Consider the following 18,275-nt stretch of genomic DNA (forward strand, 5'->3'; position numbering starts at 1 on the left):
TTCAGGGGTCGCCACAGCGAATCAACTTTCTCCATCTAACCATATTCTCTGTATCCCCCTCTCTCACACCAACTACCTTCATAACCTCTCTTACTACGTCCATAGATCTTTTCTTTGGTCTTCCTCGAGACCTCTTGCCTGGCAGCTCCAATTCCAGCATCCGTCTACCAATATATTCACTATCCCTCCTTTGTACATGACCGAATTATCTCAGTCTGGCTTCTCTTACCTTCTCTCCAAAACAACTAACATGAGCCGTCCCTCTGATAGACTCCTTCCTAAATCTTTCCATCCCGGTCACTCCCAAAGTGAACCTCAGCATCTTCATCTCTGCGACCTCTAGCTCTGCCTGCTGTCTTTTGGTCATTGTAACAGTTTCTAGTCCATACAGCATTGCTGGTCTCACCACTGTCTTGTACACCTTTCCTTTCATTCTGGCTGAAAGTCTCCTATCACATAGTACCCCTGACTCATTCCTGATCCTATCCATCCTGGTCCAATGGTGACTTCTGTTCTCAGTCTAGTTTCCACCACTCTTTTCCATAAGTTGTTTTATGGCTCATCAACTATATCCCTCTATAGTTGCCGCAATAATGCACATCCCCCCTATTCTTAAAAATAGGAACTATCACACTTTGTCTCTATTCTTCAGGCATCTTCTCACTCTCTAAGATCCTATTGAATAATAGTCAGAAACTCTACCGTTGCCTCTCCTAGACATTTCCACACATCCACAGGTATATCATCAGGACCCGCTGCCTTTCCACTTTTCATCCTCTTCAATGCCTTATGCTTATCTGTGCTGCTTTGTGGTCTACAATACTCACCTCTTCTACCCCGGCCTCTCTTTAATTTCCCCATTCATCAGCTCTTCAAAGTACTCTTTCCATTTTTCAATCACTCTTCTAGCATCTGTCAATACATTTCCCTCTCTATCCTTAATCATCCGGACCTGTTGTACATCCTTTCCATCATTATCTCTCTGTTTTGCCAGCTTGTATCGATCATTCTCTTCTTCCCTACTTTCCAACCAAGCATACAACTCATCGTACACCCTTTGTTTGGCTTTTGCTACCTCTATCTTTACAATACATTGTATCTCCCGTACTCCTGTCTGGTCTCTTCAATCCTCTCAATGTTCCACTTTCGCTTCTTTGCTAACCGCTTTCTTTGTTTATACTCCTGCGCTTCCTCATTTCACCACCAAGTGTTCTTATCTACTTTCCTTCCAGATGTCCCACCAAGTACTCTCATACCAGTCTCCCTGATAACACCAGCTGTAGTTGTCCAATCATCTGGAAGCTCTCCTGGACCACCAAGAGCCTTTCTCAACTCCTCCCTGAAAACCATACAATACTCCTCCCTTTTCAGTTTCCATCACTTTGTCCTCTGCTCTGCCTTTGTCCTCTTGATGCTCCTTGTCACCAGTCATCCTTAAAAACAACCAATCTATGCTGTCTAGATACACTCTCTCCTCCAACTCCTTTGCAGTCACTGATCTCTTTCATGTTACCTCGTCTATACAAGATGTAGTCTACCTATGAAGTACCCTGTGTTCCTGTCTTCTCTGGAAAAAAGTGTACACTACAGCCATTTCCATGTATTTTGTAAAATCTACCACCATCTGTCCCTCTGTGTTCCTATCCTGTATACCAAATCTGCCCATCACATCTTCATCCCCTCTATTTCCGGCACCAACATGCCTATTGAAGTCTGCACCAATTACCACTCTCTCATCTCTGGGGATATTTTGCATCAATTCATCTAGCTCATTCCAGAACTTCACCTTCTCCTCAAACTCACATTCCAGCTGCATGGAATAACCACTTACAATCACACCTTCAATTTCCAGTTTCAGGCTCATAAGAGTATTTGACATTCTTTTCACCTTCAGAATATTCCTAACAACCTCCTCCTTCAAGATAACTCCTATTCCATTTCTCTTCTTGTCAGTACCATGATAGTACAACTTAAAGCCTGCATCTAAGCTTCTAGCCTTACTACCTTTCCACATGGTCTCCTGGACACACAATATATCCACTTTCCTTCTCTGCATCATGTCAACCAACTCTCTACCTTTTCCTGTCATCGTCCCAATATTCGATGTCCCTACTCTCAGTTCCAGACTCTTGCCTTTCCCCTTCTCTCTGCCTCCACACCTTCCTCCTCTCCTTCTTTGACCTACAGTTGACCAGTTTCCATTGTTTCCCTCTAGGTCATCGGTACCAATTGCGGTTGTTGTTAACCAGGGACTCGACTGATCTGGTCTGATCTGGTTGTTATGATTGATTCCCATGTTTGGTTTTGAAATATTCAGAGGCAGTGGCTCAGCTGCCCAGTTCCCTTTTCTCATTCAATCAATGACTAAATTGAAATTTGTTGTTTTAAAGCAGCTTTTTAAATTCATAGACAAAAGATGGTGGGATGAGAAAGAGGCCTGTATGTTTTATACAATTACACCCTGAATGCTTTTGTGAAACCACCACCAAGGCACACACTTCTGCCTACATCCTTTCCTCTATTCCTTTTGTCTTTTGTCATACACAAAAAAAATGGTGGAACAGAGACTTTTTTGTTTTGTGATTGATTTGTTCTTTGTGTTCAACCACAATGGAAGGCTGTTTTGGTGCTTTCTCTTTGTTATTCACAAAGTAGCGTGGTGTTCATATATTTGTTATTTACTATTCAAAAGTGTATTTTCAATGGGAAACTCATAAAAAACAAAACCCATAAATTGAAATTTAGCTCTGCTAAGTAATAATTTGTGAGTCCTTGTGTGTAATAGTGTCCAGCTGATGGAGTTTTATATTGCCCCTGTAATTTACTTCTCTCACTTTACAGTTGTCCCTCATAATTTAATGGATGAAAAACTATGTATGGTGCAGAATTTCTAAGCAGACACATATAGTGGTTATCTACTCTTGCTCCCCTGCTGTCACTCAATTATTGCCTGTTGTCATGTAGAGACATCATTTCCATTCCCCTCAATTGTTTTGTATAGATTATTTTAATATAGACATTAAGCGATTGCTTTGCTTGTATCGTTTTCTTTGAAGATGGCCTTTACATAACCTCTTAACAGAGAAAATGGCTCATTTTTATGCAATAAAAATAAAGCACAAGCACAAAGTTTTTTTACATAAATGTTACATAAATGCTGTACGTTACTTATCATACCAATGTGTATACCTATGTGTGTGAACAGGGTTGTTTTTGTATTCATATGGTGTTGTTTCAAAAGGTCTTGCTTTGATGAGTGTCTGAGTTCAATTTGTTTCAATTACTGTATCTTAATGTTATTTGTGGTTTTTCAAACAAAAGGAAACATAAAACAAAAAATAAAACAATCGAAATAATCTCATCACTAATAATTCTTAAAGTAACTTTACATCAATAATATTGTAGAAGGAAGGAGTTTAATTTTGGTGGTAATATGGATTCAAAAAACATTTTTTAATTGCAGATTTAATGTTAATATGTCAGTATCACCTTGACTTACAGATTGTCTATTTTTTTGATTTTCTTTTGGCAAGGTTGCTTATGCCTCAGTGAAGGTACATTCCCCATTTGTGAGGCTTTGGTGTCTGCTTGACAAGTAAAACATAAGCCTTTGCGCCAAACAAATGAGAGCAGCGTTGGGGGAAACGCTTGAGCTTAGACTTTTGAAATGTGCACTCTGTGACAGCTGTTTTCATTTTGTTTCTATTCCCTCACACTCAATGATTTTTAGGCTTCCTAAATTATTTCTGCTGCCCCGCCCCCAACTCCCACTTCCCTTCACAACTTTGATTGGCTGTTATGACAGAAGTGTAGTCAGGCTGTCAACCTCTTCTAAAGCTTTGTTTAATTACTCCTTTTCAACATCAGAACATGCTGATGTGGAAAGGCATGCACATGAATTGTGTAAAGAAAATTTTAAATACACCAGGACGCAGGTGACTTAATGTATTTCCTTGGTAGGAATAAAATACAATACTTTGGTAATCGAAATTCTGTCAGTTTCTCTACCTGACAAAGGAGATGCTTGATTTTTATTCTTGGTCTTAGGCTTTTTCCTCAGTAACTAATATTTATTTGATGCATGCCGATCAATCCACTTTAAATAGTAATTTAATATAACAGGGAGAGGGGTGATTAGGGAGGGGATGTGACAGAGTTGCCCTCCAGTAACTACTGTGGATGTTAAATGTTTGATATTCCGCATTGTAAACTTCACAGTGATTCTCTCTTTTTTCCATTGCCATCATTCCTCCAGATAAAGACTCTCTGATGGATGCATTCAGCCATGCTTCCACAAACAGCAGCATACTTGGTTGAGATCTTGACTAATGGAGGAAACCCCAGACAGATGCTCGAAATGGAGACGAAAACAATGAGAAAGCCTTGTTGCATGCGAATGCCAAGCATTCTAATATTGCTTTCATGTCGTTCTTAATTTTACACCCCAACCCTCCCCAGTCTGGTATGTCTGCTATCCTCACTTACGTCTTCTTGCCTTACCATTCTCCTACATCTTTTGTCTTTCCCAATCCCCTATACATGTCCTGATGTCCCCTAGTGATCTTCATTTTAGAAAAAATAGCAATCAGAGCTATAGATACTCCAATATGTTTTTGCCAAACAGACAAGGAATTCCTTGAACTTTTCCTCATAATTTTCCTCTTTGCCCTGTCTTCTTTGTCTGCTAGGTACCCTGCCCTATGACATCAAGATCGTGATTGCTGGTAATCATGAGTTGACCTTTGACCAAGAGTTCATGGCTGACCTCATCAAGCAGGACTTTTACTACTTTCCCTCAGCTTCTAAGCTGAAGCCTGAAAGTTATGAGAATGTCCAGTCTCTGCTCACCAACTGCATCTACCTGCAAGACTCTGAGGTCACGGTGAGGGGCTTCCGGATCTATGGCTCTCCCTGGTGAGTAGACCCTTCTATTTCATTGTAGTAGCAGAACACAAATAAACCAATTAGAAGGTCAGCTTCTGCTTTTAAAGGACAGATCAACACAATAGTACATCAAGTTGGTCACAAGACCAGGAGGAAGAGTGAATAACACTCACTGACATTGGGAAGAAAATGTAAAATCTGAAAGATTCCTCCCTTGACCTCTTACTGCAACATGTACTGTTCCTGATTTAAAAATATTTTTTGGAAAATAACAATATATATATATATATATATATATATGTATATATAAACACACATAGTAAGCACATACTACAATGTCAATGTATAATTACCTAAATAACAAAATGCCCATAAAAGTTAATTCACAAAACCTAAATTATAAACTATTGTTGTATTTTAAATATGACCAGTATCACAATAAACAACAGTTTAGTGTTTTGTTTTTTTCTGTTATGATTTTTTTCATCATTTTAAAACAAACTTATCTGACTTTAAGAAAATAATTTCAATGAATGTGAGTTGAAGAAAGATTTTTTTGTTTGTTTCTTTATAATCAGGAATACCAGTTCGTATAACGCGATATTGTTGACATTATGATAATAAATTCATACAATGTACATATGTATGTATGTATGTATGTATGTATGTTTAATTTTACAATGTAAACATTTTGCTTTTGTCACAAACAATCAAAAAGACACAGAGATTTTACTTTGTTTTTTTCCTAATGTGTTTACAGTAAGTTTTGTTCCAAGAAGCTGTTGTGAAACACCTACCCATCACTGTTAAGCACATTTTGAATATACGGACACATCAGCTCAAAGACAAATTATTTTCCTGTAAGCTGGAAAACAATGTTTTAACATATTGTCTGAAGTTAATTTGAGATGCTATTGGCCAGGAAATATGCTGTTGTCATATTTGTTGTCATGGCAAGGTGGAAAACAGCGAAAAACAGCTCTGCATATGATGCAGAAATAATGAAACCTAGAGATATCGATGTGCTCGGGTGCACAACTGTTATTTGTAAAAATAATAATTTATAATCATCATATAAGTGTCTGATGCAACCATGCCCCCAAGACTACTTGAAAACAAAGTGATGCAAAACATTTGAAGTCCACTCGTTACACTTGAATTGTGATGCTCCCATCTATTATGTTGGCATGTATGTTTTGTGTGAGGGAACTCAGAAATGGAAAGAAACAGAGGGATGGATAAGGAAGAGATGATTTTATTCAGATTCACCGGCTGGCCCTGGCTGGTGGTAGTATGGTAGTAGGCACATAAGGTGACAAATCTGAGTGCATGTTCATGGAACATTGTAGAAATGTGTGAATATCTCTGCTGTGGGTCTAATAGATTATACACCGCCTCACTTGCCTTGGATGGCAAACTTGTTTTTGTGTGTGTGTGTGTGTGTGTGTGTGTGTGTGCGCATGCATGCGTATTCCTGCAACACACAGGGTCGCCAGCTTGAGGCTGTGCGTGTACGCCTTTCCTGTACTGTCTGCTTCTCTTCTTTCCTTTTCTTTTTATTCCTTTCTGTTGCCTCCTGCCACCTTCTTCCCCTTCCTTTTTATCTCTATAATTACACATATCCACCACTCCAAACATGTGCTATTACTACTGTATTTTATCTCTACCATATCCTGACTGTGTTTTAATGAGGCAAGTCCATTCTTTTCTCCTCCATGAACTTCTTTTTCTTGTCCTCTTTTTCTTATTTGAATACCATTTTTCCCAACTTACTTGATAGGCTTTGATGTTGCTTTATGGTGCAGACAATGTTTGTACCATCCACCTTCAAGGAATGTAGCTTTCTCCAGTATGAGTCATGGGATAGGGCATGTCCCAGTACATCTGCTTCCATGGTGATGCCACATTCCACTCTATGGGTTATACATTTTGCCATCAAAACTACTTTCATGGCACACCACTAAGGTGCAAACATCAGACTGTCCGGATGATCAGTGAAATATGTTCTGAATCCAATGCTTTCATCTTGTTGCTCAAAAATATGAGACTGAAATATGCACACAATTTTTTTTCAAAATAAAGATGCAAGATACTAATCTTGGGTAAATATCAAACTATGGAATCAGTGATGTCGACATTGTACTCATGCACAAACCATAAAGTACAATAGTGATGATTCTTTAATTATGGAAAGTGACAACAGGTCTTGCTTTAGCTATTGAATTAATTGACCTAAGACAACATCATTAATAGGGGAACATTTATGTTTGTAGATTCACTGCAGTTTTCACCAGATACAAAGGCAACATATCTAAACAGCTGAGAGTCTACCAGAAGATTGACATGATAAGTTATTACATGAGATATGAAATATTTTTTAATAAACATAAAGTGAAAAGAATTTAATCTCAGATAACTTAGTCTATAGCACATTGATATGATTATTTCAATGTTTAGGAGGAACAAATGAATTGCTGAATATAAATGAAATGAGAAACTAAATCCAAACTTTATTCTGGTGTAGTAGCTCAAGTAAAGTATAACTTGTTGCAAATCATCCTAAAATTATGAGGGATTTTTGGCATTATTTTTTTCCATCATGCCTGAGTTATATAAAGGGATGTTGTGTCGTTATTGCAAATTAAATGTGTTGCTTTTTCTCACGCATTATCTCCCAACCAAACATCAAAAGAAAACTAACTCCACTGCCAGAAACAGTGTGACTATTTTATTTGCATGTTCTGAAACTATCTGAAGTTGTATTTGCTGTGTAACTCAAATGAGTACAATATTTGTGTTACACATTTCACATTGTACAAAATCTTCTTCTCCTTTCAGCTTTTTACTTTAGGGGTCGTCACAGCAAATCAACTCTCTCCATCTAACCCTATTCTCTCCTCTCTCACACCAACTACCTTCAAAACCTCTCTCACGACATCCATAAATCTTCTCTTTGGTCTTCCTCTAGACCTCCTGCCTGGCAGCTCCAATTCCAGCATTATTTTTAATGATGGGCACCATTACATTTCATTTCCGTTCTTCGGGCATCTTCTCATTCTCTAAGACTGCTCTCAGTCTAGTTTCCACTACTCTTTCCCATAACTTCATCGTATGGCTCATCAACTTTATCCCTCTATAGTTACCACAATTCTGCACATCCCCTTTATTCTTAAAAATAGGCACCATCACACTTTGTCTCCATTCTTCAGGCATCTTCTCACTCTCTAAGATCCTGTTGAATAATCGAGTCAGAAACTCTACCGCTGCCTCTCCGAGACACTTCCACACCTCCACAGGTATATCCTCAGGACCCACTGCCTTTCCACTCTTCTTTCTCTTCAATGCTTTTCGCTCTTCACTTTTACTAGTCTCTGCTACTTTGTGGTCTACAATAGTCACCTTTTCTACCCTTCCCTCTCTCTCATTTCCTCATTCGCCAGCTCTTCAAAGTACTCTTTCCATTGTCCCATCACTCTTCTAGCATCTGCCAATACATTTCCCTCTCTATCCTTAATAACCTGGACCTGCTGAACAACCTTTCCATCTCTATCTCTCTGCCAACCTGTATAATCATTCTCTCCCTCCTTGCTGTCCAACTGAGCAAACAAGTCAACGTACGCCCTTTGTTTTGCCTTTGCTACCTCTACCTTTACCTTACGCTGTATCTCCCTGTACTCCTTTCTGATCTCTTCAGTCCCCTCAGTTTCTCACTTCTTCTTTGCTAACCGCTTTCACAAGGTGCTGGCAAGGACACATGGAAGGTTGGGTGAACGTGGAGGCTAGGAGGTAGGCGGAGATGAACCGCAATAGGACTGATTACGGACTCTAGGGCTAACTCCTAGAAATGGACTTCAAAGGGATGTTGCGAGATGAGAGCCAAATCTGCCTAGGCGATTATATTGGAGCAGGTATCCGTTTCCTATAACCAAAGTGGTGTTTATATTCGGAGGTGTGTTTTAACACACCCAGATATGTTTGCAGCGACGAATGTGATTGTGGACTGAAGTGACTGATATCTCCCTTTCATCTGCTGGGAAGAGTGGGGGCTGGTAGCCAGGGAGATTTCGAAGGGAGATAGGCCAGTGGCAGTGGACATGTGCAAGTTGTGAGCATACTCGACCCAGAGGAGCAACAGATTCCATTCAGAAGAGTTTTTGGAGTTGAGGTATATGATAGTGGCCTCAAGTTTCCTGATTCATCCGTTTCATCTGACCGTTGGACTGGGGATGAAAACCTGAGGTGAGAGAGACCTTGGCATTGAAGTGCGAGCCAGAACTGTTTTCACGCCTGGGAGGTGAATTTAGGTCCACGGTTAGACAGAATCTCCTGGGGGATACCATGGAGACAGAAGACATGTTTGAGCTTGACCAGCATTTGCGTGGTTTGAAAATCTGAGCGGAGCTTTCTGAGGGCAGCAAGGTGACATGCTTTAGAAAAACAGTCTATGATGGTGAGAATGGTGGTCATACCTTTGGGGGGGGTCCAGTGACAAAATTGATCACAATATTCGACCAGGGTCTCTTCGGAATGATCAAGGGTTGAAGGAATCCTTGGTCAGTAGGAGGATTTGCTGCATATGCAAACAGGACAATCAAGGATGTAGTCTTTAACATTCTTGTGGATGGACGGCCATCAGAAATGGTGGTTTATGAGGGCAACAGTTCAGCTGACAGCAGGATAGGCAGGGAATTCGGAAGAGTGGGCCCAGTGAATGACACGAGATCGGACCAAGGAGGTGATGTATATTCTGTCTGGTCGACCAGTGCTGGGATCTGGTTCTGTCTGGTTGATGACATCTTCAGTGTCCCAGGAAAGAGCCCCAACAGTGCAGTTCAGTGGCAGGGTGCGAGCTGGGGTCTTGTCTGTGTTGGGCAAGCGGATCTGGCTTAGGGTTTTGGGCACTTGAGCGATACAAGATGGAGAGGTTGAATCGGGAAAGGAAAAGAGACCAAAGGGATTGATGTGAGTTGAGACGTTTGGCTGACTGTAAGTAAGGAAGATTTTTATCATCTGTCCAGACTAGCACATAATGGTCAGCGCCCTCCAACCGAGGCCGCAATTCCTCCAAAGCAAGTTTGATGGCAAGAAGAACCTTAAGAACAAGCGAAGCTGTCCACCCTGTAGAAAGAGATGGCTTGTGGAATTCACATTTTTCGGCCTTGACATAGAGACGATTCTCTCAGAGTTGTTGAAGGACCAGGCGGACATGTTTTGGTGGTCAGCTAGTGTCTTGAAATAAACAAGAATGTCATCCAGATAAACAAAGCAAAGATGATCAGAAAGCCACGGAGTACATCGTTTATGAGTGCTTGAAACACCCCTGGGGCATTGCAAAGTCCAAAGGGCATGACTAGGTTTTCCAATGGGGGTCTTGAAGGCTGTTTTCCATTCAGCTCCCTGGAGGATTCGAATAAGGTGGTAAGCATTGTGGAGGTCGAGCTTGGAAAAAAGGGTGGCTCCTTGAGCAAGTTCGAAGGCTGAAGAAAGTCGAGGTAAAGGATATTTATTCTTTATGGGGATTTGGTATAGTCCTCTGTTGTCCACAAAAGGTCGGAGAGAGACATCTTTTTTTATGACAAAAAAGAAGGCCACCCCCATGGGAGACGATGAATAATACCTGCAGAGTGTCATTCGTGGATGTACAGTTAGGCCCAGAAATATTTGGACAGTGACATAATCTTCATGATTTGGGCTCTGTGTGCCACCACATTGGATATAAAATCAAAGTACTACAATAGAATTGAAGTGCAGACTTTAAGGTTTAACTCAAGGGGTTGAACAAAAATATAGGATTAAACATGCAGAAACTGTAGCTCTTTTTATACAAACGCCCATTTCAGGGGCTCAAAAGTAATTGGAAAAAAATAAACATACCCCTAATTAAAACTATACTTTTCAATATTTTGTTGAGAATCCTTTGCAAGCCTGAAGTCTGGAGCCCATGGGCATCACCAAAGGCTGGGTGTCCTCCTATGTGATGCTTTGCCAAGCCTTTACTGCAGCAGTCTTCTGTTGCTGCTTGCTTGTTTGTGGGTCTTTCTGCTTTAGATTTGTCTTGAGCAAATGAAATACATACTCGATTGGGTTGAGATCTGGTGATTGACTCAGCCATTGCAGAATATTCCACTTCATCGCTTTAAAAAACTCCTGGGTTGCTTTTTCAGTTTATTTTGGATCATTGTCCATCTGTACTGTGAAGTGCCGTCCAATCAACTTTGCTGCATTTGGCTAAATCTGAGCAGAAAGTTTATCCCTATCTTCTTCTTCTTCTTCAGTAATATCAAGGAATTTCTCCAGGTTGCATTATAGACTACAATAAATGTTATTTCTTTTTTTATATGAATGAATTGCTCTCTCTCTCTTACCTTTGCTCATGGTTGTATGTGCATGTGAAGGACCTGGTAGTTTCAGTGCATACAATAAAATATTATCCTACATCATCAGATGCAACACATTGGGCTTTGTTTAAGTTACCACTCTTTATATCCAGCAGATAAAATGGTATCATTATTCACTATCTTCTGTTGATTTGCCCACTCGTAACATTTCTGCTATCTCTCTGACAGTTTTCTTCTTTTTTTCAGCCTCAGGATGGTCTGTTTCACCTCCACTGTGACCGCATGTTGTTTGTTCTCAGCAACAGCTTCCAAATGCAAAGGGCACAGCTGGAATAAACTCCAGACCTTTTACCTGCTTAATTGATGATAGGTTACTGAGGGAAGAGCCCATGTAGCCTTGTTATTGTTTTACAGCCTTCTGAGTCATTGTCCGATTACTTTTGGTCCCTTGAAAAAAAGGCGGGTACGTATTAAAGAGCTGTAATTCCTAAACCCTTGCTCCAATTTGTATGTGAATATTCTAAAATTACAGCTGAGAGTCTGCATTTTAAGCCCTTCTTCTTCTTTCGGCTTTTCCCTTCAGGGGTCGCCACAGCGAATCAACTTTCTCCATCTAACCCTATTCTCTGTATCCTCCTCTCTCACACGAACTACCTTCATATCTTCTCTCACTACATCCATAAATCTTCTCTTTGGTCTTCCTCGAGACCTCCTGCCTGGCAACTCCAATTCCAGCCTCCGTCTACAAGTATACTCACGAGCCCTGATTTGTACTTGAGCGAACCATCTCAGTCTGGCTTCTCTGGCCTTCTCTTCAAAACATCTAACATGTGCTGTTCCTCTGATAGACTCATTCCTGATCCTATCCAGTGCAAGAACACTGGGTAAATAAGGCTTTTATATACAAGGCCACGGATGGAAGACTGTGCTTGGGTCCGGGTTGTTTTTAAAGTTGTGGGAGTCTCTGTTTGAACTAGTAAGGAAAGGCGTGACATGGATTAGGAATGAGGACTTGCGAGGAAAGGCAAGTCATAGAATTTGTGGAACTGATGAAGATCCGCCAGGATTAGTTGAGGGGATTTGGGAAATGGAGTCCATGTGGAGGTGTTTCAGGGAGGAGTTGATAAAGGCTCTGGGTTGTCAGGGAGAGCCTCCAAATGATTGGACAACTACAGCTAATCTGATCAGAGACAGGTAGGAGAGTACATGGTGTGTCATCTGGAAGGAAAGTAGATAGGGAGACTATGTGGTGGAATGAGGAAGTGCAGGAGTATATACAGAGAGAGCGATGAGCAAAGAAGTGAGATACTGAGAGGACTGAAGAGAACAGACTGGAGTACATGGAGATGTAGCGTGAGATTAAGATAGAGATAGCAAAGGCAAAATAAAGGGTGTACATTGACTTGTATGCTCGGTTAGACAGTAAGGAGGCAAAGAATGATCTATACAGGTTGGTGAAACAGAGAGATAGAGATGGAAAGGATTTACAGCAGTTCTGGGTGATTAAGGAAAGAAGGGAACATACTGACATATGCTAGAAGAGTAATGGGAAGATGGAAAGACTACCGTGAAGAGCTGCAGGATCTTAGAGCATGAGAATATGTCTGGGGAATGGAGAAGAAGTATGAGGTGCCCATTTTTAAGAATAAGGGGGATGTGCAGAATTGCAGCAACCATAGAGGGACGAGGTTGATGAGCCATACAATGAGGTTATTATAAAGAGTAGTGGAAACTAGACTGAGAGCAGAAGTCAGCATTTGTGAGCAGCAGTATGGCCTCATGCCAAAAAGCATATTACAGATACAGTATTTGCTTTGACAATGGTAATAGAGAAGTATAGAGAGGGTCAGAGGGAGCTGCATTGCACTTTTGTAAACCCAGAAAAAGCATATGACAGGGTACAGCAAGAGGAACTATGGTATTGTATGAGGAAGTCTGTTGGGAGAGAAGTATGTTAGACTCATGCAGGACATCAATGCCAGCTTTGAGACAGGGGTGAGGTCTGCTGTAGGGGTAATAGAGAAGTTCAAAGTATAGGTGGGACTTCATCACAGATCATCTCTGAGCCCCTTCTTGTTTGCAATGGTGATGGACAGGCTGACAGATGAGGTTAGAAAGGAATCTCCATGGAATATGATGTTGGCAGATGACATTGTGATCTGTAGTGGGAGCAGAAAACTGGTTGAGGAAAATCTAGAGAGGAGGAGGTATGCTCTGGAAAGGAGAGGAATGAAGTTAGTCGCAGCAAGACAGAATATATGTGTGTGAGTGAGAGGAACTCTGTTGGAACAGTGAGGCTACAGGGAATGGAGATCAAGAAATTGGAGGATTTCAGTTACTTGGGGTCAACAGTCCAGAGCAACAGATAGTGGGGAAAATGATGTTCGCAGATGCCATTTGAGAGCAGGGTACAGGTTGAGGAAAACCTTTAGAGCTGGAGGTATGCTCTAGAATAGAGAGAAATGAAGGTTTGTCGCAGCAAGACAGAATATATGTGTGTGAATAAGAAAAACCCGGGTGGAAAGTTGGAGGATTTTCAAGTACTTAGGGTCAACAGTCCAGAGCAACGAAGAGTGTGGAAAAGAGATAAAGAAACAGATTTAATCAGGCTGGTATGGGTGGAGAAAAGTGTCAGGGTTACTATGTGACAGAAGACTATCAGCCAGACTGAAAGGAAAGGTGTACAAGACAGTGGTGAAACCAGTGATGCTTAGAAACAGTGACATAGACAAACAGACAAAGGTAGAGGTGTTGATCGCAGAGATAAAGATACTGAGGTTCTCTTTGGCAGTGACAAGGATAGGATCAGGAATGAATCCATCAGATGGAGAGACCATGTTAGATGTTTTTGAGAGAAGGTCAGAGAAGCCAGACTGACATGGTTCAATCATGTACAGAGGATGGATAGTGAATATATTGGTAGACGGATGCTGTAATTGGAGCTGCCAAGCAGGAGATCTAGAGGAAGACCATAGAGAAGATTCATGGATGTAGTGAGAGAGGATATGAAGGTAGCTGATGTGGGAAATGAGGACAGAGAGAATAGGGTTAAATGGAAAGGGTTGCTGTGGTGACCCCCTGAAGGGAAAAGCCGAAGGAAAAAAAGAAAAAAAAAGAAGACTTGAGATTACTGCAATATTTTTGCCAGACGTGACACCATTTTATCTGCAGGATATAAAGAGTGGTAACTTATACAAAGCCCAATGTGTTGCATCTGATGATGCAGGATAATATTTTACTGTATGCACACTCTTTAACATGCACATACATATTGCTGTCCAACAATGAGCAACGATAAGAGAGACAGCAATTCATTCATGTAAAAAAAGAAATAAAATTTATTGTAGTCTATAATGCAACCCAGAGAAATAAAGGGCTCCATCGATAATGTATTTTCCAAGTAAATTAAAATGAGTTCTATGTTTTAACACGGCTTCACATTTTTGCACAACAGGCTGCACATCTATAGGTATATGACAATAGATGCTCATCTATTTAGCTGCCTGACACTTGTTTGTTAGTATTTCTAATGGTAGCTGACTTGAACTTTATGCATTGAACAAAATCACTACCTAGTTGTGTTATTGTGCTTACATACAGTAGTTATGGTTAGTAGGGCGTGCTCATCTTTGCATTGATCAAATTATCCAGCACCTTGGGCTACCAGTTTTCCTCTTCGAATGCTTTTTGTAGCTTTATATTTTGTCTTGATATAAATAGTTCACTCTTTACAACAGATGACTAACTTTAGCAGCTCCTTCATAAACAAAGAAAACAAAAGTATTTTGTGCTGTATTTTCCCTTGGTTTTTGCAGTAAATTGCAAAATGCAAGTGTTAGATGAGTGTAGTTGCTGGAACAGATCAATAATCATATCAAAAGGGTGCCAAGATAACACAATAGTTATGCTAATTTGTCTCAGTGAGCTTGTGTGTAAAAAAATCTGATATTGCACAAATAGCACTCAAATTGCAGGTTTAGCTGTCGTTAACTCTTTTTCTGTTCATTATTCTTTTTCCCTAACAGTAAGGCCGTAAAGTTGTGTTCATCATTCTCATTATTTTTATATATGTATGCACTTATTTAGGTGACACGGTGGCCCAGTGGTTAGCATTTTTGCCTGGAAGATCAACCCTAGTTCAATTCCTTTCTGTGTGAAGTGTACATGTTCTCCCTGTGTCTGCGTGGGTTTCCTCTGGTTTCCTTTCACAGTTGAAAACCATGCAGCAGGGTCATTGGGAAAAATTGCCCAGATGTTTGAATGAGTGAGTGAATGGTTCTCTGTGTTCATGTGGCTGTGGATTGATTGGGAGCCAGTCCAGAGTGTACCCCGCTTCTTGCCCGATGAGTAGGCTCCAGCATCCCCCATAACACTGAGTAGGATAAGCAGTAGATAATGGATAGATGGATTTATTTATTGAATTACTTAAAAAAAATGCATCAATATTGAGTAGAGATTTCTCCATAAAATTTTGTAAGTGCTGGAGCATGGTGCAAAGATAGGATAGGATAAGACAAACCCCGGAACAAAATGTTGAAGCCGGCACAGAAGGTGCATCGGACGTACTGCATTGTATGCTGCACAGTTGCTTTGCTTTGTTAATACTTTCCTATTTTGTCACAATGCTGGAACATTTGTCAAAAGTCTGGGACTAATGAGACGGGGTAGTAAGTGCTATGAAGTCCCAGTATAGGCCCAGTACTAATGACATCCCCAGGGAACCAATGGTCATCAGATGTTCAAGCTTAATTTCTCACCTGATGATTGGCAGAATCAAACTTAACTATTTACTACTAACTACTAAAGAGATTGCTGTTTTGGGAAAAGCAAGAGGGAAGAAGTGGCAGCAAGCTGGCTTAATATTCCCATTGCAACCTCACATACAGATGTACCGTATACCAAGTAAGATAAGACAATACTTTATTGATCCCTATAGAGGAAAATTAAGTATATGATGCTTTCAAATTCTTCTTGCTACTGTATCCAAAGACCTGGGCGATTATAGTCTGTCCCTCGCCAATTCAGTCAGTTCTACCTCCTAATGTTTTTTTTCCTGTCTTTCACCACTCATTTACACTAGCCCAAGACAGCAACAATTTTCTTTTTTCTGCTTCTTTTCCATTTTCCTGTTGAGATAAGTCAAAAGGCAATCATGAAAGGCAGCGTAACTGTTTGTGGTTTGGAGTTTATCCTGAAAACTGATGCATTAAATACAAATATGGCCTTATATATTGATCAATATTGAGCCGCAAGAGGCCCGCAACTACGGGAAGCAGCCGCCGACTCCATTTTCTCCCGTATAAAAAGTAGCATGCGGTGCATCCTGGGATATGACGAAGGGTGCATTTTCATTTCCATTGGTGTGCGTGTGTGCGTGCCGCCAAAGTAGCATTGGTAAAAACGGTAAAGGGGAATTCCAGTCCCACACCACTTGTGTGTGTATAAAGAACCCAAACTGGCTCCTTTCAAGAGACACGCATATGACGCAGAGTTTAACTCAAGGCGATCAGTCACGCAGTTGAACATGGGAATATAGCATTAGTGAGAGAATTCAATATTAGCGAATCAATGGTGCGGAAGGGGAGGAAGCAATAAGATGACCTGAGCCAAGTACAGAAGACCAAACAGAGTTTCTGAGGGAACAAAGCGAGATGGCTACAGTTACAGGACAAACTTGAACAATGGGTTGTTGAGCAGAGAGCAGCAAGTCGAAGCGTCTCTACAGTCACGATTGGAATGAAGGCAACAGTGCTAGCTAGCAACATAAACGTCAATGAATTTAGAGGTGGTCCTTCTCGGCGCTTTTGTTTTATGAAATGCTTTGAACTGTGACAAAGTGAGTCGGAAATACATTGTTTTCAACGAAGGCGGTGCAAATAACGGTAAGAACTACCGGTACGTACGGTACCTTATTGTGAATGCGCTAACTTTTTTTTTTGGATTGAGTGAAGTTGTCAAAACATTGGTTTGTGTTCTATTAATAAAGTTTGACTGACTTATCTGACTGTTTTGTTGCCATTCCCTTTAGCGCAGCTCCATTTAGTGGATGCATAACGCAATCCCAGTCACTACTGTAGCTTCTATTATATGGTACTAATAATGTGGTGCGCCTTATATATGATTTTTTTTTTTAAATAGGCCATTCATTGATGGTGCATATTATAATCCAGTGTGCCTTATAGTGCGGAAAATATGTTACTTGTGGTCTTCTCTAATACCTCGAACCACCAACCAAATGGAGAATATTGTTCATTGTTCATCTAAATGAAACCAATGTATTAGCAAAGGAACTCTCAATGGCTTTTGAGCTATCAAAGCCCATTCCAAACAGCATGGTTGTGTGTCTGACATTGTGGGTGATGGGTTTGACCGGGGGGGAATGTAAGCTGGTTCGGTACTGCATACCACTAAAATATTCTGTGGCGGTACACTGTACCAGGAACATGGGAGAGTGGCAACTTGGTATAAATCCCTCATTAACCGTGTCACGGCTATACTCCGGGTGTGAAAATAGACCCAACTTCAGGCCTCTATCATCTTTTTAAGTGGGAGAAGTTGTACAATTGGTGGCTGACTAAATACTTTTTTGCCCCACTGTATATGTAGTTGAGAAAACTACCTTTTCTGTTTAAAAAATTCCTTTTGACTCATTCCCAATTATTTCTGAGCTGTCCATGCTGGAAGGAGCCTTGGCCGGACATCCCCCCCTTTTCCTCAAGGCTCTTGCCCTGCTTCCCTCCCCCTACCCTGTGAGAGAGCCTGGTGGTCTCCCCCTGCGCCCAGCCTTTGAAACGTGTAGCACACGTTTAATGTCCTTAGGTTTGTTGCAAAATGCCCCTATTAAAAGGAGAAGGAGAGTCTTCTTCTTCTCCTTCCTCTTCTTCTCCTTCTTCCTCTTCTTCTTCTCCTTCGTCCACTTCTTCTTATCCTTCTTCTTCTTCTTCTCCTTCTCCTTCTTCTCCTTCTCCTTTCAGCTTTTCTCTCCATGGGTCGCCACAGCGAATCAACCATCTCCATGTAACCCTATTCTTCTGGATCCTCCATACAGCATTG

General features: G+C 40.8%; 1 protein-coding gene across 2 annotated transcripts in view; it reads left to right on the forward strand.

Moving 5' to 3' along the window:
* Positions 1 to 18,275, forward strand: part of mpped1 (metallophosphoesterase domain containing 1) — a 99,265-nt gene that overhangs the window by 34,142 nt on the left and 46,848 nt on the right. For both annotated transcript variants that reach the window (XM_086146684.1, XM_086146685.1), the window contains exon 4: positions 4,689 to 4,914. In XM_086146684.1, coding sequence (XP_086002810.1) covers positions 4,689 to 4,914 — 226 coding nt within the window. The remainder of the gene's footprint in view (positions 1 to 4,688; positions 4,915 to 18,275) is intronic.

The sequence above is a fragment of the Fistularia commersonii genome, chromosome 5, assembly GCF_037954325.1.
Source record: "Fistularia commersonii isolate RoL2024-O1a breed Wild chromosome 5, RoL_Fcom_v1.0, whole genome shotgun sequence".
NCBI lineage: Eukaryota > Metazoa > Chordata > Actinopteri > Syngnathiformes > Fistulariidae > Fistularia > Fistularia commersonii.